At 38.3% G+C, this 21,753-nt stretch overlaps 1 protein-coding gene and 1 long non-coding RNA gene across 5 annotated transcripts in view; one reads left to right on the forward strand and one right to left on the reverse strand.

Annotated features, from left to right (window-relative positions):
- LOC122409466 (uncharacterized) overlaps positions 1 to 14,994 on the reverse strand; it is a 64,514-nt gene extending 49,520 nt beyond the window's left edge. Inside the window, exons 1-2 of the long non-coding RNA XR_006260705.1 lie at positions 14,568 to 14,994; positions 1,674 to 1,815 (exon numbers count right to left, since the gene is read on the reverse strand). This is a non-coding gene — a long non-coding RNA (uncharacterized lncRNA). The remainder of the gene's footprint in view (positions 1 to 1,673; positions 1,816 to 14,567) is intronic.
- Positions 14,995 to 15,108: 114 nt separating this feature from the next.
- Positions 15,109 to 21,753, forward strand: part of LOC122409390 (fasciclin-3) — a 295,426-nt gene continuing 288,781 nt past the window's right edge. For 2 of the 4 annotated variants that reach the window (XM_043416911.1, XM_043416938.1), the window contains exon 1: positions 15,109 to 15,748. In XM_043416911.1, coding sequence (XP_043272846.1) covers positions 15,652 to 15,748 — 97 coding nt within the window. In that variant the 5' untranslated portion in view covers positions 15,109 to 15,651. The remainder of the gene's footprint in view (positions 15,749 to 21,753) is intronic. The other 2 variants (XM_043416921.1, XM_043416931.1) reach the window with 1 other exon arrangement.

Genomic DNA, 21,753 nt, shown 5'->3' on the forward strand with positions numbered 1-21,753 from the left:
AAATAGAGAGCGAATATGAAAGGAGATTCGAAGAATGATAAATATGAAGCAAATGCTCATGATAACGTCGAATAATAACAAGATCGATAAGACCTCAAATAATTGGCTATGCGAGGAAAATTCGTTCAGATCGTCTTGTGCATGGAAAGTATCCCGTGTAACCGTTAAGGGTTAAAGAAGAATTCAACAGTTTCTCCTAATTTGAATAATCATTGGTATCCAAAATATTCGAAGTATCGTATAGTATCGATAAATTCAAATAATGCTCATACATGAAGAAATCGAGGCCAAATATTCTGTAGGAAAGTACTACTAGGAATATAGTACCTCAGGGACAGTATATCCGTACTAGAGTGTAGCATTAATTCGAAGAGCAGTTATAAGAATTGTTCTATTCACCAGTAAAAAGACCAATACCCATACCTTTTATTCAAAAGCCTCAAGAGTCTTTTTCTCTATAAGCATAGTAAAAAATCTTTTCAGTCGCTTCAAATGTTTATATTGTTAAGTATGCTCAGGCAACCCTGAAAAATCACTATATGTATGGTAAAATGTCACACGTATTCGGTGTATATTCGTGTATTTACAATAGAATTGACTATGCTGACAGTGAAAATTTGTGATTTACAATACATTTCCACTTATTGTGAGTGCTAGTTTAAGATGATGAATAACACTTGAAAACAAAACAAAATATGGTTCTCACGTGCATTACTTATTTTTGCGATGCACATAAAGCTGTTTAAAATTCAAGGGACGAAAAATAGCAAAATTCGAAAAATAATATATTCCTCAGTATACAAAACGAATCCATTTTCTCCGTGTAGATTATACAATCCATCAACATTTTTGTTAAATATTGTAATTACGAAATTCAAATAGTATAAAAAGAGGTTGAAAAATGAATGATATATCCTATAATCCAAAAAATTGAAATGAGCTCTATGAAAAGATGGCGTAAAAAGTTGGAAATTTGTTATTTTATGTGCAATCATAAAGAGTGATCGGAAATCGAAAATTTCGACGGATATGAGATTCAACAAGAAACATGCCCGGCTGTCCCCTCCCCGTTATCATTGTCATTTAGAAAACTGTACAGTAATTTCCAATGCAAACGTGATTATAACCGAATGACACGCAGAGAAATGAAAAGCAAAATACACGCAAGGTGGTGTTTGTAGTGATAACGAGAATCGATCGATGGTTAGCAGCGAGCAGAAGCGACGTACATTCATACCGCCTTTCCGGTCGAACGAAGTTAATTTTCCTGCCTGATGCTGTTACGAGAGAAAAAAAATTGAAAAAGAGAAAGAGAGAGAGCAGAATTTAGCTGAAAACGTCGTTTTTCAATCATTCCTTTTACTATTCTCACTTCCTCTTTCCCTTTTCGTCCCTCCCCCCCCCCCCCTCCTCCCCTCTTTCTCTTTTTCCTTCTCTCGCTACGATTTTTATTTTCCCATAGGACATAGTGCACCCCTGGTGACCATTGTTAACGTACTATTGGTCCTATCTGTTCCTCGTTTTCCACACGAGAACAATTAAGCTTCAGCGCGTTAGTTCCCACTTTCATTTTCGTCTCTCTCTATCTTCAATACCCCAAACGTAGAGTATACACGTACAGTATGTGTAGGTGTGCGTAATACGTGTATGTATATATTTTTATATAAACGTACTTCTTCGTTTAATCCAACATCCGCAGAGTACGGATCGAGCGCTGCCGATAATCCCGTTAATTACGATTCTTCAAAGATGAAACGGCCTGTGAAATCCTCTCGGTCTAGTATTTATGGAAGGGGAGCGACGAAACCAGGATATCTATGGAAAAAAGGAATCTTTTTAAAAATATATCGATACACACCATTAGAAATAATGACTCTGCAAGCTCGCATCGTTAAAACGTACGAAAGTTCAAATTTTTTCGACGATGCTCAATATTTTCTTGTACGTTTATATGTAACGAGTGCAAATTTGATTTTTTTTCGATTCATCGTTACGTATTCATAAAACAAATTGGCCGAAAATGGGAGTTATTTGAAATGTTGCAGAGATTCATGCATTTTGACGTTATCCATATTCATACGCAGAAAAATAATATGAATCGGAACTATTGTCGTAAAGTAGGAATGTTTTTTTAGCTGTCATAGTCTTAATTTTTCAATATTTCGTCGATTGTTTATTCAACTACTGGATCGATACATCGTGCCAACCAGTTTTCCAAACAATAAAAAAAGAAATGATAATATTAAAGTCTACTGTTGCAGTGACTACAATTTTGGTACTGTTTTCTCTAGCTCGTAGCATCCTGTCAAATCTCGTTCGGAGATAAAATATTTCCCGTTTGGTTTTTGCCACTTTTCACGTTTAAAAATCAGACCGAATTCATTTAATTTCGTCTGGCTTATTATTTCCTGTGGAAAACCGTTTAAACATTGAAAAAAAGGCAAAAATATTGGATTGCCATAAAAAAAATTTAATTTGACGCCGAATTATGGGACGTTGAAGGGAGCTCAATTTCTGCCGGGTTCGTGGTTGCGTGACTGGTAGAACGATAGGAGAAAGTGGAAAGAAAATAGAGGAAGCTGGACTATTGTAGGGCATCGAATTCAAAAATAAAAAGCGTCAAAAATTATAGATCGAAATGACCGCATTTCGATCACACGAACAGAAGGAAAACTCATAAAACGTTTTTGTATTTTTTGCGTTCATATGAAATTGCTTCTAAAAAAGTTGCAGCGAATTTCAATCAAACATTCAACCAGCACAGAGAAGTGACTGAAAATTACTTCGAATATAACGCTCTGTTTTAGTTTTAATTGAAGCTTACGTGCACACATGAACGGAGACACCGTGAAATATAGAAGTTTCACAAAATTTGAGGAAACGAGCAAACGTTCTCCGTCAAAGACACAATGACCGACCAACAGAATTTCATCTTTATTCCATGTATACAAGAGAAGTATAGAGGAACTGAACTGGACGTGCGCGCATATACAACGCTCGGGTTGACGCTTATAGCTTTGTAAATGTACTTCTCATTTGTAATTTCCGGTTGTAGACCCTCTCAGCTCTAACTTTTGGTGACATACGCGCTTACAGCGAGACTTCACAAGCGTCAGGCTTTTTTCCTCTTTCTCTCGTACCTTTTTTCCAATCTTTTTTCTTCGTCTTCCTATTTTGCTATTTCCCTTTCTTATTCTACCAGTTTCCACACAGTTTTTCTTCTGGCTCTTTCTCTCTTTGTTATTCCGTCTGTCTTTTTTTTACTTACTGTCCTCCCTCTTTTTATGGTCGTTTCCTCATTTTTTACACACTCCCTATTTTTCTCTTTGTCGTCGTTTTTTTTCGTATTTTTTCATATTTTTCACGATTTCTTACATTCTTCTTTATCTGCTTCTTTTCCTGTTGCTTGGTTATCAAATAGGTTTTCTATAGATTCAGGTACATTTTTTCATTTCGACGTTTCTCCATATTTTTTTATTCGTTTTACCATCCAGCTTCTTCCCTTATTCTCACTCTCTCCGATTATTCTCTTCACCTCATGTCACTGTTTCACTGTTGCTGCTTCCTCATCTCTCCTTTTTTTGTCCCTCTCTTTATCTCTTACTTTTTGTGACCTTTGCATACCCTTTTCTTCATTTCTCTCAGCATAACTTTTGCATACATGAGCCCCATGTCACGTGTCATTCCATAAAGAATTGCACAAGTTACATAAGTCAACTGATTTTTTTTTTTATTGCGTACAGACTCGTGCATTTACCCAACACTTATTCGTGTAATTATAACAAACAGAATAGGGAGCAAGACTGGTATGAAATAGCCACTTGACCCTTAAACAAGGGTTCATCCATTAGGGTCATGATACGAGCTGTTCGTTGTTCCATCTCCTGAGAATTTAATTGGACGTTGCTTTTCAATTAAACTTTATATGTAAGAAAGATTGTTATAAAATTCATTATTTCTTTCGCACAAATATTCTATAAATTTTAGGATTTTTTTATTCACAAATGGGGAAAAGGACGGGCTATTCTGAAACCAGTGTACACATTTCTTTAAGGAGGGTGGATCGCGACGATACAATGTTGCCATGCTAAACCATGTTAAAAATATTAAGAATTTCAAAATGATAAGAATTTAAGGAGGGTGGCTACATTCGTCAAAATGATAAGAAATTGATCAAATTTGGTGATAATGTTCTTCAACATCAAGTGCGAAGACACAATTTTTTTCAAAATTTTCTATTGCTTCGTTATCGAGTAATTACGCATTAAAGCAGATTTCTTATGCCCGGAATGTATACCTATATATATGGAAACGCTATGCTTATATATACATGTGAACTTTAGTGATCAATTACTCGATAACTGTACAGAAGAAAAATCTTAAAAAATTTGTATTGTCAAATTTGGCACTAAAGAATATGTTCACCAAATTTTATTAAATTCTTATCATTTTGAAATTTTTAATGTATTTAACATGGTTTAGCCTGGCAACATTGTATCGTCGCTAGCCACCCTCCTTAATAAAATTTGGTAAATGTATTCTTTAAAAATATATAAGACAATGTGAATTGTTTTAGATTTTTCTACCACGTAGCTCTCGAGTAATTGAACACTAAAGTTCGCGTATATAAGCATAGAGTTTACATATACTATACAGTTATACATCTCGTGCATAAGAACTTTGATTTAATGCCCAATTGTTCGATAACCATGAGGTAAAAAAATTTGAAAAAAATTGTATTAGTATACTTGATGCCAAAGAATGTTATCACCAAATTTGATCAAATTCTGATTATTTTGATTTCGTGATCCTCCCTCCTTAAAATAATATTAAAAGAGCTACTTTAATGAAAGATTGAACAAACAATGGTTTCGTATATTCAATCGGAGAATTATTTATTTGCCATGATAAATGAATATGTCAGAGCAATTGAGTTCATTTTCTAACAGAATTTTTCTTTCGTTGTTACCTCGAGAAAACGAGAGTGAGAAAATAATTATTTGTTTGCATCAATCCAATGATCACGTTTCTTGAACACCTCGAAGACTTGTCAAAATAAAGGCATAATATTACAGATGATAAAATAATTTTGCCAGCTCTATGTAGGTTCCAACATCAGTAATGACGTCCAAAAGAGAAGGCACATGTGTGTCTTTGTGGTTGCCTTGCGGAAGGGGCCAAATGAAGTGTTCGGACTTGTGAATTTCCAGATTTCAATGAAACCAAAGGTTCCAATAACGATGGCTTCAGAGGAAGCGACAAAGGTTTTCTCTTATGAATTTTCGACAAAACGATACTCGAATAGTTTTTCGATTTTATTTCCAAAAGTTTCTGCGTTCAAAAGTTCCGGGTAACTTTAACATGATGAAAATCAAGTCGTTATTTTACAATCACATTCGTTTGATAATCGGCCGTGGTAATTGGAAAAGGTTGATTTTTAATAAACTTGAATTGGAAATATCGGCGGTGAGAAGGCGCTGAACGCAGAAAATACGTGCGAACGACAACTAATTTACCTCGGTAATATTAGTGAGAGGAAAAAAAAGAATAAGAAAGGCTGTACGAGATGGTTAAGTTTCTAGTAATATCAATAGAGGGTTGTGAAAACAAAGTGGAAAGGAGGAATTATCGAGCAATTTTAATCTCGCGAGACTCCTTCGTATGCGGAGACTCTCAGCAAGAAAACTCTGAGGAAAGTTGATGCTCGAGGTTCCTCTTATTTTTTCTGTTCCCCGTGTTTTTACGTTGTTCCTGAACCACGAATGGAAAGAAAGAACTTGAGATTCCCTATGAACAATATAAGATTGAAAATGGTAGCGAGCGTGTATAATAAGAGAGTGAAAAAAAAAACAAAATGAAGGGTGAATTTGTTAGGGTCGGTTGTTTGCAAAACGGTACGAAGCGAAAATTTAAAGAGTCTGTACACAAAGGCCTTCCTGCGCGTATGTTTTACTCCTTTCCTGTTCGTCCCGTCCACCCCAAATTGGAAGTAGCAAGATAAATGAAGGCGTTAGGGGATGCTAATTGCGTAAGCAATGCTCCTCTCGGCGAGACTCCTGACTTAAGGGGATAACAGACTACGACTTTCCCCCCTGCAGGATCGTTGTGCACACCATGAACGTATACACGGTCGCACCATGGAAACTTGCCTTTCTAACGATACCCCTCGACCTCGCGAAATAAGGGTGGATAATTTATTAGAAACATATACAATATTTCCCAAGACTCAATTGTATCATTTCGTTTCCAAACTAATCGAGCTCCCCCCCCCCCCCCCTCCGCCATGTTTTTATATCTCCATCTTAACGAATTTCATTTTGAAAGGCATATATGCGAGATTCTGTTCTCACATCTGTATCACTCTCATTGACAGTCTATCCATGAAGTTATTTCGAGTGGCAATTACGAAGCTCGAAATTCCGAGGCAAGTAAGTATAATTCCAGCTAGGCTAAATACGGTTCTACGAACAGTTCGTTAGCTTCGATAAATTTAAATTCGAATATTGTATCCAGTTTCTCGAAATTCCAAGCGTGTTACTATTTCAATCAGGAGCAATAGGGTAAGGAAGCATTTAACACGTACAAATATATATTTGATTGATATCCCCTGGGGAAAAAGGAAAATCGTCGAATCGAATAATAATCCTACGTTCCTCGTTACCGTGGAGTATGCAATCTGATGGAAATACTTGTTACAAAAATAAATTGTAACTTACGAGGAAATTAAAAAAAAAAAAAAAAATCTACAGTTTCGAAAATAGAGAGCGAATATGAAAGGAGATTCGAAGAATGATAAATATGAAGCAAATGCTCATGATAACGTCGAATAATAACAAGATCGATAAGACCCCAAAATAATTGGCTGCGAGGAAAATTCATTCGGATCGTCTTGTGCAGTAGTTCAAAATATTTGCGTGGAGAAAATTCTGTGTGGAGAAGGGCAGTAACTAAAAAAAACTGGAAAATAAAAATTTTTATTTTGTTATAATTCGAACGTTTTTTATTGTCCTTCGGCGAGTCATTTTTTCAAAAGATTTTTTAACACATTTCCATGGACTTAGAATTCAGGAACGTTCATACTCCAAGAATGAAATGAAAATTCGAGTTAATTTGCACGACCTGGAATTGCGGCCTGAACTGAAATAAGCTGAAGCATGTTTGAAAATGTTGCAACGTTTATGAATGCAGGTACGAGCTCGTGTTTTTCTTTTTTTCAGATACACAAATCAATGAGGTCGTTTCATGACTTCAAAACGATCGCGGAATTACCGTTCGCAAGGTCGACGATACACACCTGTTATTGGAACGTGAGATATATCTTCGGTATGGCATAAAGCTCGAGAGAATATATCGGTGTTGTTGGAAATGGAGCTTGAAAAGAGAGAAAGAGGGAGAGAGAAGAATGAGAAGGAGGAGGAGGAGGAGGAGGAGGAGAGAATAGGGAGCTTTTACGATTTAAATGCGCAAGCGGATGGGTAAATTGGATTTCCATTCATCAACGAGGAAGATTGCTTACGGTGAATGCTCCAAGCACGACCCAACATCCAAAGTATATACCTATTCGTGCGAATACGTATAAATACATCTTTCTAGAGGGAAGAGCAGGCGTACGATTCAGCATTTAATGTGTAAAGTACATCGGGGTTCGACCCTTTTGCTTTTCAACACTCGACGTTTCTCTATCACATAATAATAAATGCACATATTATATGTATTATTGTTATTTATTTCATGCACAGGGTGTCTCGAACCACGACACTGAAGTTTGCAACGTTCGAGTCCAACGAAATGAAGGAAAAAAATATTTGTAAGTCATCATTTTTTCATTGCACTTGAAAAACTTGATGTGGCTTGAAAAACTATGAATTGCGAATTCGACAGGGAACGAAATTGGAGAATTACTGGGATTATTGGAGTTTTTTTTAGATCATTTCGTTGGACTCCGACGTTGCAAACTCCAGCGTAATCTCAAACCGACTGGATTGACGTTTTTTTTTTTTGAAATCAGTGAAATTTATCGAAATCCTTTATATTGTTACCTTTGAAAGTGTTTTTGTTGCTAGATTTGGGTAGGCTCCAGTGATAAATGCATTTGGTATCGTAATATAACATTGGAAAAACAAATTGATTTATTGAATTAAAAATATTGCGGATAATATTTTACTGGGAGTTTTTATTGGAAATTTTTATTAAAATCACGTTTTTTCTCTACTTTTTTTCTAGCACGATAATTAAAGTTCAGAATGTGACGTAGAATCTTAAAAAATGCGAGGCTCGAAGTTCGAATGGCACGATTGTTCGGCAAAATTTCAGTGTCCCCGTCGTACATTTTCAGTATTACGAGATTTATCATCAAAGCAGAATCATTTTCAGGGCGAAAGGAAAAGAAGAAAAGAAAAAAGCCATCTCTTCCGGGGACAGCGACGTTTCACTTAATTTCGTTGGGAGGAAAAGGATCGTAACTGTACGAATGTGTTGACAATGGTTTTCAAGGGCCTCGCCATTGTCATAGGTTATAGACTATAGGCGTTGCAATACACCGGGAGTGAAAACAATTAATAATTCGCGCACGGTATAAAAGCTCCTAAACAAGGCTGGGCGAGAGATGTAGGACACAGTGGGTGGCTCCGTCTCGCGGCAGCAACGCGCATTCGCGAGTTCGGCGCGTGATTAATAGCCGTAACTACTCGTTGCACCCCTCGCTCTTGTCGTTGTTCTCATCCTCGTTATATCCTTTTCTCGTCCTATATATATTTTACATATTCATACACGAATGTTCATATGTGTGCGCGTGGACACATACAAACACGTATACGGGGTGCCCAGTTTCACATTTCGAAAATTTTATTGGCGAAGCCAATTAATCTTAATGACGTTTCTACCCGAAGGATAACGACTCACTTCGTTTTCTTGAGGACACGTCACTGCGGTCGAATTCGATTTCGATACGGGATAAATGCATTTTAACTCAATCTCCGTGATGAATTATTTTCGCGAAAATTTATCTTTTCTTTTCTTGGTATACTGCGATTTGACAAAACGAAATACTCTCCGGGTGGTTAAGGGGGTCACTCCGCGTGGGAGCCAGGTTTCTTCGAGATTTTTTTGCGACGAGGAAAAAACATAGACTTTTGAAATTTTAAGGGTTTATTGATTGGTATTCCAAATCTAAAAAAACCCAAAATTCCAATTTTCATAAATGTTTAAAAGCGCAAAAATCCTTCGATTTTCAATATTTCTGCGTGTCATTCTAGTTCAGGCGATAGCCACTGCTTTTCCAAATCGAAACGTCGACGCCCTTAAAAGATGAAAAAAGTGTGCATTCCAGTACGTCGTCAAGTTGTAAGAATTTGTAACGTCTTTTCTTCAAAAATATAAAAATTCACTGAACGATCGTTGTCAACCTTATTTCATTACAACGAGTACTTCGAAAGTTACACTGCCAAAAATGAATCTCTGCTTCCCGTGAAATCTTTCGTGTTTAGCAATATTTTGAAAGTGATGAAGTTCCATGGATGCGTTTAATCTCAATGATTTGAATAATTCATCGACTAAGGATTCCTCAGATTCTGTATCATCGTCCATTGTTTCTAAATATTTGGGACACGAAGTCGAGCACTCTGTATACTTGTATGGCAACGTTACAACGGACGAGAGAACTGCATCACTTGCATCTGGTGCATTCATATTCCTCTCTCGCTCTCTCTTTCTCTCTCTCCTATCCCTGTCGGTAGCTCTATTCTCTTTAGTCGCGGATGTTCCAACAAGACCTGACACCGACTCCAAATTGATGATTCAACTTTTATTAATTTTGCATTTAACCTCCGAGTCAATTAAACGGTTGCTCGTCTTCAACATCCACCGCGTGCATTCCTGCCATCGTTACTTTTGTGTGTGTGTGTGTGTTTTTTTTCTCGAAGTGTCAGTGTCCGGTTCACTCTTTAGTATGCCAATGCACTTCGCGGGGAGGAGCCCCGTGGTTTTACAAGATTAATTTTTGTGACTGATTTGGATTGAGAATTCAACGTAATTTGTTGAAATTTCGAGTTTAGTTAACAACTCCTAGGAATCCTGGCGGATAACCGTTTCTTTGGGTTCGCGTTCAACTCTGCAGAAGGTTTTACTTCGCGAGTATCGTTAGAGCTTCCGCAATCCGGAGAAACAGAAGGAAGCAGGCTTACTTTGAAAAGGGTCGCAAGGAAAGTGACGTAATAACGAAACTGGAAATATTCGTTTGGATTGGAATGAAAGGCTCCGTTGAAAATCGTAGAACGATTTTACCACGTGGAAGATGTTTCCTCGCATCGATAGCTACTTTTCTATTTCCGTTTCACGAATCGTAGTTAATAATGAATACAAAAATATTATTGCATTATTCGAGGTAAAATTTTCCTCTGAGGGCGTTTCTCGAATAGAAATTCGATTATCACAATCGAATTGTGTCACATTACGCAGTCCTTAAATATTCATAGCGACGAGAATCGAGGAAAGCGTCTAAATATGATGACTCGATGGAGTGAACTGATCACCACGAACAGAAAATATTTGAAAAATTGATTAAGATCGATCGTCAACTAAAACGTGAGATCGTTCATACAGAAGGAAAATATTTCGGATTTCCAGATGAAAAATACGACGAGTGAACCAGAAAAATGAATAATTGCGAATAATTGTGTGTAAATTGTGTAAAAATTATACAACATTGATTCAAACGCACTGAACTGTGAGTCAAAACTAGAACAATTAATTTCTAACGCGAAACCGTTAGAAACGTTAAATTTTAACGCTAGATTCCGAGAACTTTAATTTCCATCGACTGTATATAATCGAATAAAACAATTAATAAACGGGACGATAGAAAAAATTCAAATGTAAAGCAAAGACGAAAAGAATTTTTTCCTCTCAGCTCTTCGAGGAGTCTCGATTCAATATAATTCGATTTTATTGAGCTGGCAAGGCGAATTTCTCTCTCGTATCACGGGACGATTGAGTGGTAAATCAAATGAAGGTTATAAGCACCGAAAAGAGGAGAAAACAAGAGGAAAAAAGCAGCAACTCGGATCGATGGAAAGGCATTAAATAGGCGGAAAAGTATTTTCAGTGAAAATGTGTTAGTCAGCGAACAAGCCGGGGAACGTAGGTTCTTCAACGATTTATTAAAAAAAAAACACGCACACACACACACACGAGAATGAAGGAAAAATAAAAACAAGAAACACGATCGATGTATACGCATCGATGAATCGTGATTCGAACAGTCTACTGTTTTGCCTCGTTTCGAGCATACTCTTCCATGTAGCAATTTATTCTTCGATGCGGAGCAAGAACGAACCCGATGGATACAGAGCGAGTTCTGGCTCTCCCGTCAATCCTGACGGAGCCAATATGCACCCAGGCTTTTGCTACCTCGACGTCAGAGGGACTTTTGCTCCGACTGATCCTCGCTTCTCTTTCATTCCATCACCAATATCATATGTATATACGTTTTGTATTAATGGTCGATTGTACACAGGGTGTCGCGATCGTGGCTTCGGGACATTCGCCTTAAGCTTCTCGAGCAAATGCGAAATTATAAAATTTCACGAAGTTGAATGAAGGAAAAAAAGATTTATAATTAATTATTTTTTTATTTCACGAATTATTGATGCGGCTTAAAAAATAACGAATTGGAAATTCGGCGGGGAAGAAAATTGGAGATTTACTGGAATTATTTGAGAGTTTTTTTAGATCATTTCGTTGGACTCGAACGTTGGAAACTTCAGCGTCATAAAATTTCGACGACGCCGCGAAGTTTGCAACGTCGGAGACCAATGAAATCAACGAAAAAAAAACATTTGTAATTCATCAATTTTTTATTTCACGGAGTATCAGAGCAGATTGAAAAACTACGAATTGCAAATTCGGCAGGGAACGAAATTGGAGAATTACTGGAATTATTAGAGAGCTTCTGTAGATCATTTCGTTGGACTCGAACGTTGCAAACTTCAGCGTCATTAAATTTCGATTGATAGCTTCTGCATTCTCGTTTCCGGAAAATTTTCACTTTAGCTTGAAAATTCGTTCGTTCCATTTTCCATCGTTACCCATCGTTACCATATTTTTAATTCAACGCTGTATTTTAAGGGCTTTGGATGTAATATGATTTAATTTGCAATGTACAATTCACTTGAACCTGATACAATATAAAGCCAAAGTTGATTGACGAAACGTGAATTAATTAATGAGCGGTATCGCAGATCTCACAACTGCGTGGTGAACAAAAAAAGAACCGCAAAAAAAGAAATGATTTTCAATATTATCTGATACCCTGCAGCGGAGGAGACTGTAATCATTTGAATTGTGCTCTTTTTCGAATTCCTCATCAATTTATTACCAACGAAAAGTGATGGTAAAATAAAATTCGAAAAACCATGCATGATTAGTGATAAATGAAACCATCGTTGAAAATATATTTTATTCCATTTGTCACGAGAATGTGAATTCTATCGAAAATTCTAGCAAAAGAAAGCAGAAATAAAGCCTCGAGCTGCACCCTTAATTCCAAACGCTCGTTTCTCCGCCTTAATTCAAATTCATATTTCCAATGCTTTCCAAATAATTCTTCAAATTAAAAAACCCCATATAATATCGAATGTCACGCAAAACAAGAAAATACCTTAATGAAAATTCGCATCAAACATAGCCCTCGAAGAGTCAATGAGTTTTTTCACCATGTGAAAAAAAAAAAAACAAATATTCCATTTAAAGAACATGACCAAATAATCGATTAATTCAAACCGTCCTATTTTTCCAAATATATTTTGCTCATTTATTTCATTCTTCATGAATAAAAATCACAAGAATAAAGTACAGAATCGTAGGACACCCTGTACACGTTGTAAGTTTCATACCTATAAAAATGGGAAACTAGCTAGTCTCATATGGCTTCTCGGTGTAGTGAGCAACGATATATAAGCTTGGAACAAACCGACAGGCTGCGAAAACCGATCGACAGTCAGCGTCCGCGTATACTGTCGAGAGGGTACGCAATACATATACCATGTGTAACAATTCCTTGGTTATTTCGAGTTTTCAAATAAATAAATATATATATATATATTGGTGTGTACGAATGTGTAATGTGTGGATGCACATAGGCGTGTACGTACGTGCGTACACATACTCGTGTTATCTCATTTTATTCTCTTCTCCTGTGGCCAATCTCACTCGGGTTTTTGTCTCTCTCTCTCTCTCTCTCTCTGTCTAACTCTAGCGCCCTCTCTGCTGGTTAGAAGCATATCGAGCACGGATATCTTATCGTATTCCGGATCTTTATATTACCCCCAACCGACTTATTTTGGGCTTCCTCTCTTTTACTATTCTCGAGCATGAACCGCGTACTTTCCTCGATTTCTTGGTCGTCCCTTCCCCTTGCGCTGTTTCTTTGGCTCACCGACCACGTATTATCGCGGACACACGGCCAGTAAACACACAACAAGATCCCCCAAACTGGGAATATACGCTCCCCGTCGTCGGCCGAAGCGAGGGGGTGAAGGGGGCGAGAGGGGAATCGCGAGGATCTCCCCCGAGCGCCCCCTTCCGGCCCCCATTGGCGTAAGCGACGTACGAACTTTCGCGATTCTACTTTTACGGCTACTTTTCCTTTTTTATTCCTTCTCCCGCTGCTTTTTACTTTCTTTTTAGTCCCTGCCTCTCTCTCTTTCGCTCCGAAGATTCTCGTACGTTTACACACGATTCAAAGTCACATTTACCGGACGAAAAAACCCAGTCAATGGTCACTGTGTGTAAATCGCATTCCCCGTTATATGTCCGCGAAAAAAATGCACCAACGGTTCTTTATTTCGTGCCTACTTTTTTATTTTCCACCGGAGTCACGGGGGCTTACTAATTATGGTAAAGAGATTAACACTTCCGGGGTACGAGCCGGTATATTCACGTGTATATGTGGAATGAAAAATAAAACGGAAGTGGAATATGATACACGAGGGCTTTTGACGGGCTTTTCGTTTGGGGACTTTATTATGCGAGTTAATTATGTCACCACACATTGTTATTCGACGTTACGAATCACTATGAAGATATAGACATGCAAGCATGCATCCACCAAAATTTGTTGTGTCGAGCGATGGTGAATTTAATTAGGAGTTTCGAACGAGGGCAGCCTACGTTGTTATTGTTATTATCATTTGTATATTAATACGCGTGGTCGAACTTACATTCGCGTTAAGAGTTTCACCAACCTTTGTATACATTTCAATTCACTGTATTTTCATTTAAAGTAACCGTTTAAAATCGTTCGAGTACTTTATTTCGTGGGGGAACGTAATTGAAAAAACAGCATTTATACTTGCTGGTCATTTCCAATAGTATGGAAAGCTGATAAACCTACGCAGAGTTCGTATATGAAAAGAGAGTGAAAACAAAAGCTTATTTTTATTCAACCACCTGTTTGGAACGAAATTTCGTTCGGGACTGGTTCAATTTTTTTTTTCCATTGCGTAAAAAAATTCAAGTCACATGTGTTATGAAAATATTCATGGTGAACTCAATTGTTCTTCCGCGCTTACCTTTATCGTTATGAAGCATCGAGTATGAGAAGAGAATCTCGAAACTATTTGTTTCTGGCGGATAAAAATTGCGCTTGTTTTTCTGCGGAACGTCCCATACGCGTGTGCCCACACCTACGCGTCGCTCTTTCTCTCTCGTCTTCGCGAGTTTCGCGACCGATGCGTTTCCAACTGCGGTGAAGAAATATCGAAGCTCTTGTTTCCCGCGTGTTTGTGCGCGTTCGTCTGGACGGAGCACTCACACAAAGCGACGAATTAACAGTCTCGTAGTAATATGGGATCGAAGGAGGACAAGGAAAGAAAAACGTAGTACTCGTTCCGTTCGGTTTGCTCTTTTTCTTGTAGTAAGAAATAGTAAAATATAGTGATAATAAAATGTGGCGTAGGTAGCGAGAGAGCACGGAGAAGGCGCGAGCCGGGCGCCGCACAGCGAGCGGTTGGGATAATAGGAGCGAGGGAGAATCGGGGAGTTCGGGTGCACTCGGTTAGTCGGCGATCTCGCACGAAGCACGTCGAAAGTAAAGCGCGCGACAGACGGTCTTCGCGCGTCGAGCTATCAGGTTGGCTTCCGCGCCTCTCGTGACGGTTTATATATTATAAATACTTACATACACACATATATATATCTACACGTATACTTACGACGTTACAATCAAGTATATATAAATACAAGACGTACACTTGACAGATATATATAATCATATATATAATCGACAGCGGATCATCGCGATTGATGAAATCGACGATAAGTGTGAACGACCATTTTCGTGTTTGATAAACCGGTAAAAAAAAATTATTTTAAATCATCGACCGCCGCGATATACTGCCCTACCAAGTTCTCAAAACGTGCTTAGTTCTACACGCTTTTTTTCTACTGCTCCGTGTTAACTGGGAAAAACACCGGCTCGTCTGATTATTTTTGCTTCGTGGTGTAAATCGAGGATAAACACACAAAAAGGAAGTTATTTTCACACGGTTACAGTTCAATACAGTGCGAGTTCTGTTCGATTGTTCGCTGTTTCTTTTTTTTGGGTTCACGTTTTTTGTTCTTCAGTGTGTCAATTTGTAATTTTTGTTGAGTGATATGTGCAAGACAACAATGGCCGGTAGAACGAAGATGACCTCCGCCACCGCAATTTGGACCTGCGTCGCTGTGATTCTCGCTACATCGGTTCAAACAGGTGCGTGTACAGTGCCATTTTTTCCGCTTGTGTTTTTTTTTTCGTTTTCTGCGTCTCCCTTCCCGGCATTTTGCCCATCCGCGGATTACTGACATATGGTCATGGCATTTTGCGTGTTTGCCCGAACGATTTTCAAGTTATTTTTTTGGCAAGTGCTCTTGCGGATTTTACAATGAATTTTCGCAAGATTTTTATATACATCGGATTCCGATATTTCGACCGCTGTCGTGTGGCTTGTTTTGCGAATGTATCAATTTTTGCAACATTCACTATTTTTCGAACACTATTTTTGTTGAGACTTTGTTGCAGCTTATTTACATCGGTTTCAACTTGTCAGTAAACGTATTGTCGGTTTTATTTTTCTTCAAAGTTTTACCTCCCGTTGAAAGTGCTGTTTCTGTAACGAAACCATGATTTATTCGTGAAATTTCACGGAAAATGTACTTTTTATTGAGACAAAAAGCGGCCTCAAATTTCTTTGTTCTTTTCAGTAGCGGAACGATACCTTTAATCTCTGCATGTCATTATTCCCGGTCGAATCGATAAATTTTTCAACGATTTCTCTATCTCCGATTATTTTTCAACTTTAGATTTCGAAAAGTGTTGAAAAAAATGTAGCTTTTTCGTTTTTGATTTTTAATATTCATTATAAAACAACGATAATCTTTTGAAACAAAATTTTAATCAAATACGAAGAAATATTTATGCAAAATTAGTGGGCAAAACACGAGCATGATCTCACGTGGGCTGCTGGAGGCGGTGCGAGAAGATTTTTGACTCACATTCGTAGAAATTCATTGGAGACAAAAAAGAAACAAAGCAGCGGTGAATATTGCCGTAAACGAAATACCGGCTTCACGAGGACGCGAGAATACGAAAGAGCTCTCGTCGGAGGGGGGTACAGTCACAACGAAAACTTTCGCATCATCGTTTATTTCTAGAAATGAAACGAGCGATGATAGGTCGAATCAGTTATTTATGTATCCGGTGGTTATGGCAATCTGACAATGTCCATTCGACTTTTTTCTTTCCATCGTTTGATGAAACGGCACTTCTGTCGAAGGAAGCTTCTCCACAGTGCCCTTCGATATGAGAATAGGAATTAATGGAATATTCACATGCCATGACAATTGAGACAATTTCGATCACTTCGTTGTCAGTTTTTACATTCATTTTCCAACGTAAACAGTAAAAGCTTTTGAAGAGGTAGTAAAATAATAAAATTTCTGAATAAATTGAAACGAATTATTAAATATTTTCATGAAATAAATCACAAAGTCCTGTGACAATTGATAAAATAATGACGTTTGAAAGTGTAAATAGTTCTGGTCCTGGAGGTAAAAACGTAAACAGTTTAGTGGCAAAAAGCAATGGAAAACAAGAGAAAAGGCTGTGGGAACGCGAAACTCGATATTTCCTCACTACTTTCTCATTCATGACGTAGGTATGTCTCGACCGTTACAGGTGCTGGCGCGTTTTCACGCGCGTTTTTTTTCTCTTTCTCTCTCTCTGCCGCTTGCTTTTTTTCTCGTATTCTATTCCATGTTCTCCTGGGTGCCCGACACCTCGACTATTCGTCAAGTGGGTATGGACGTTTGTCACGTAATAGAATAGAAAAAAAACTATTTGTATACCCTCGTGGTACTTGTGTATTCGTGTATATTCGAGCAATCCTCTCCCTATACGAGTATATATATATATATATAAATAGTAAACACATCCCGACGAACAGAATGCTCTCGCGTAGAGGTCAAGTCTTTTTCGTCTCTGCCCAACGAGCACGTAAATACACCGCGGTTAGTTGGGGGCCCGGATTTTTTCGTATTTTTTCTTCGACAGAATAAAATTTCGATGGAAAATAAAAATAATTCATTGTCCCGGTAACGATTTTTTTTAAATTTAGAGTTTTTAAGCTTCTTTCTCTTTTGTTCTATTCGAAGCTTCTCTTCTTGTCTGCTCGACGTCGTCTCATCGCGTATTATTTATTATTATGCCGAGTCCTGTGCAATTTCGATGTTATCCCGACCGTTCCGTTTCTCGCTGAATAAAAATGTCGCCGCCGTAGGCCCGCGACTGAACCTAAAAAAAGCGACTTGCTGCTCGATGTAATGAGTATTGATGAGGTCGAGTCTGCCTTCTCGAGGGAGCCACTTTCCTCTCATATTCATTTGACGTTTCTCAAACCGCCAGAGTCGGGAATCTGATTTTCGTCGCGACTCCTCGCGACGACGTCTCGTGAATTCTTCATGTCAAATTTTTTTATAAATTCATTCAATTTGTTTTTTACAAAGTTCAATTCGATTATTCAACAAGTTTAAACAATTATCGATGACTCGTTGCATACGATGATGTTTTTTTGGCGACCTACATTATTGAATTTTTCTTTAATTCACGAGCTCTTATCACCTATTCACCAGCTGGAGAACCGCGAGCGAGGCGACGCTTAAAGCAAAATTGTACGAATGCGTTCCAAGTATGAGTCAGCCTCTCTTTTACTATTTTTATTTCTACTTTTTTCCTTCACATTTTGCTGCGAGAAAACCCGTCGAATCTTATCTCCGATACACCGGAGCCTCGAGAAAATAAATGTATAGTTTATATATGCGAACAGTCCCCCGATATCGGGAAGAGTGTGTTGTGTAACTTCACGTCGGCTTGGATCTTAAAGGATTAGCAAGAGATTGCCAAGTTTTTGGGGCGAAAGCTGTTAGTCTGTGCTTAATACTGAAATGTATGTACGTGTAAAATAAATGTGTGAGTGACTGTGCGTTGATACACAAGTTCAACGAAAACTCCATTTAGAAGTTGGGTAAAATGCTCTCAGAAGAAAATAAGTTCAAATTTATACAGTTCGATTGTACTGTGTGCATTTTGTCTTGAGGGAGCTCGTCTTCGGTGAAATTCTTCAGAAGGGGTTGTTGAAACAGTGGGTCGAAGAAAATAGGGAGTTTTTCGAAAATCATCGATCGAAAGCGCAATCGGAACAATGCTCTTTCACGAAACGTGCGACGGTACATTTTTTTCACGATTTCGATATAATGATTTTTCGCGTTGCGCACAAATCTTCAATATTGCACGATCCAAAGAAAGTTGTTTTACAGTGAATATGATCGCTTTTTGTTTACTCGAGTGTATGTGTCCGGTTTTTCTTGTATATTGGCCGATGTGGCTTATGAACAAAAGCCAATATTTTCCAACGGGATCACTCGTTCTCTCGCTCCCACGTCGCTTGAATTATTCATGACGATTTCGCACAATGGCTTTTACAAAATGACGTTCTCGTTGTTCTCGCACATACGATTACATAGATATATACGTTTGTTTACATCGACGTATGTGCGGTGTTGTTCTGTGGGCGCTTCGAGACTCTGGTCCTCAAGAAATGAAACTTTTTTCCCCCTTTCTCTCTCTCTCTCTTCTCGAGTGTGTTTCACATCGAATTTACTGTAATAAACGTCGATTAAAGCGATATTGCGGAGGGTCATGGCCAGCTGGTCTCTCTCTGGCAAATCGTATAACATTTTCTACCGCACATAGTCGTCCAATATTTTCGCGCTGATGTTTTTCTTCTTGTTTCTATCTCGGTTTCCCTCCTTTATTTTTCTGTGTATTTATCGCTTTTAATCTCAACATTTGTGTTTATTTATTCTTCCCGATATTTGTTTATTCAATCCAAGTGGATCGAGTGTCGAGGACTTTTATTGAAAATTGAGAGTTTCACGCTCCTTGAAAAGCTCTTCGGTGATCCTGAACTGGAAGACATTTTTGCTGCCTAAATATCACGTCGATGGATCAACTACTCGCTCTTTTCTCGTCAAAGCGTGGAAAATCGAATCTCCAGGGAAAAAAGAAGAGGCTTATAATTAAAACGTGTCGGGCGAGCTGCGAGGACCGTTTTAAGGGGAACTGCTGTCCCGGGCTCGAACGGGATCGACGGAATGAAAAAAAGAGCATCCCTCGCGTTTAACTCGCTTTGCCCACCGTAAGGAGTCGTCGCGGTTCAGACCGGAGGTGTGTGCCACAGCCTCACCGTTTTCTCTCTGACGTCACATCGCCAGTTTCTATCTCGTTATCTTCTTTTCCTCTCCACTTCCTCTCCTTTTCTTTGTCCCTCTATCCTTATGATTTCATCTTTTTCATTCTTCTGCATTATGGAAGGAGCGCATTAAACTGCGGAGGACACAAGCGCTTATAATTAATACAATTAAAATGCCGGCTATGGTAACGCAGTTAGGTCGAGAAGCCTCGCGGCTGCGACTTTTAATGCCTTGGACCATCAGGGGAGGGAAGGGACAGCGGGGGAATCAATTAGTTTAAAAGTTTGTGATCCCCCCCCTCGCGGTTCGGGCGCTCGCGATTATTGCACGATCGCGAAAAACGAAATCGAAACGAACATTTTTCGCAACTTTTTTTATATTTTGTGGGCCTTCGTCAATTTCTCCTAAAAATTCTGAATAAATTGTGTCAAGTTTTTAATAGCACTTTGTAGAATTTACTGAAACGATATTTTTAAAAAATTGCTCAATATTGGATGCAGGTATTGTTTAGTAATATTTTCTAAATATTGAGAATAATGCGACGCTGAAGTTAATGCACCGATGCTTCGTTAAATGAAAAATTGGTGAGTTAATGTTTTTTTCGTTCTCATTTCGTGGGGCTGCAACGTTGCAAACTTCAGCGCGTTGAGAGTACAACTGAGCCAATGAATGAAAAAACTTATTGCATCAGCTCGACGCACAAAGTCGTCTCCATGTTTATAAGGTGCTTAATTAGAAACATTTTCAACGTTCATTTTGACTGAGATATTGCGCTTTTTATATCTTTCAAGCAAGTCTAGATTCATTCCAACTGAGCAAGCTTTCAGTTTTGATCCTTTTGAAAGACTCGATTTTTTGTGTCGTTGATCGTCCTTTATTCATTCATATTTTTTTTCATCTATCTTTTTCTCATTATCTCGTTTTGTTCAGTGCCCGGAGTAGCGAATTCTCTCGCAATAATTTCAGTGTTCTCGGGATTCGAGCACTGGTAATCGTCTTCGATGTTGTCCCCCGTCGTTTCTCCAGCAAATAACGTGCAATTTAATTTGCTCGATAGTATCGACAAAGGCTTTTCTCCTCTTACCTTTCTCCACTTTTTTACTCTTGTTTTGTTTTTTTTCTGTTTTTGCTAATCCCCCTCTCCCATTCTCGCTCCTCGTACTTTTTCTTCTTCATTTTGTCATCTGTCGCACGTTTTAGCTACTGGTTCACTTCCGGTTGGCCAATCTAGCCCAGGCGATCCCCATTATGGGTATTAACCCCCTCTTTCGACTGCGGAACTCGTTTCGTTTCTTCTCACTTTATTTAACATTTTATCCCCCGCGTCTCGTTCCTCCAAGCCCTTTTATTTTGTCCTTTTCTTACTTTCTATTTAGCTACCGTCGTCTCTCCCGTGTACGACTCTCCTTTTTTGCCCTCAAACTCCTCGTCTTTAAACGGGTAAGCAAATTACGTCGAAATTACTTTCCTCCTCTTTCGCTTCAAAAGACGTTCCATCGTACTTTCGTACCTCTATTTATATATGTTTGTCTTCATTCGGGAGCCCAGTTTTCAGTCAATGGACCAGCCATCGGGCTAATTCCCATCAACGTTCCACTATTTCACTCTTTTTCTCCTTTTATTTTACTTACGAATTCCTCACTCCCTCCTCTTCCCTCTTTTCACTTTCTCCCTCTTCATTCCAGTCACAAACACTTGACACTTCGGAACTGTTTATCTTGATGGAACCAAGAGGAACGGAGAAAATATACGAAAAGCATGCGAATATAGAGAAAAATACAAATACAATTTCGTTTAATCGATGAACCTTACGAACATCCACTATTTTACTGTCCGAAAACACGATTTTTATATTCAAACTTATTTTTTAAATGGTTTTTGTTATTTTGTGAAATTACAGTTGGCGCTGGTTTTTCTTAATTTTTTTCATCATTCATTTTAATTAGATAATCGGTCATAAAACGATTC

Source organism: Venturia canescens, chromosome 1 (genome assembly GCF_019457755.1).
Source record: "Venturia canescens isolate UGA chromosome 1, ASM1945775v1, whole genome shotgun sequence".
Classification (NCBI taxonomy): Eukaryota; Metazoa; Arthropoda; class Insecta; order Hymenoptera; family Ichneumonidae; genus Venturia; species Venturia canescens.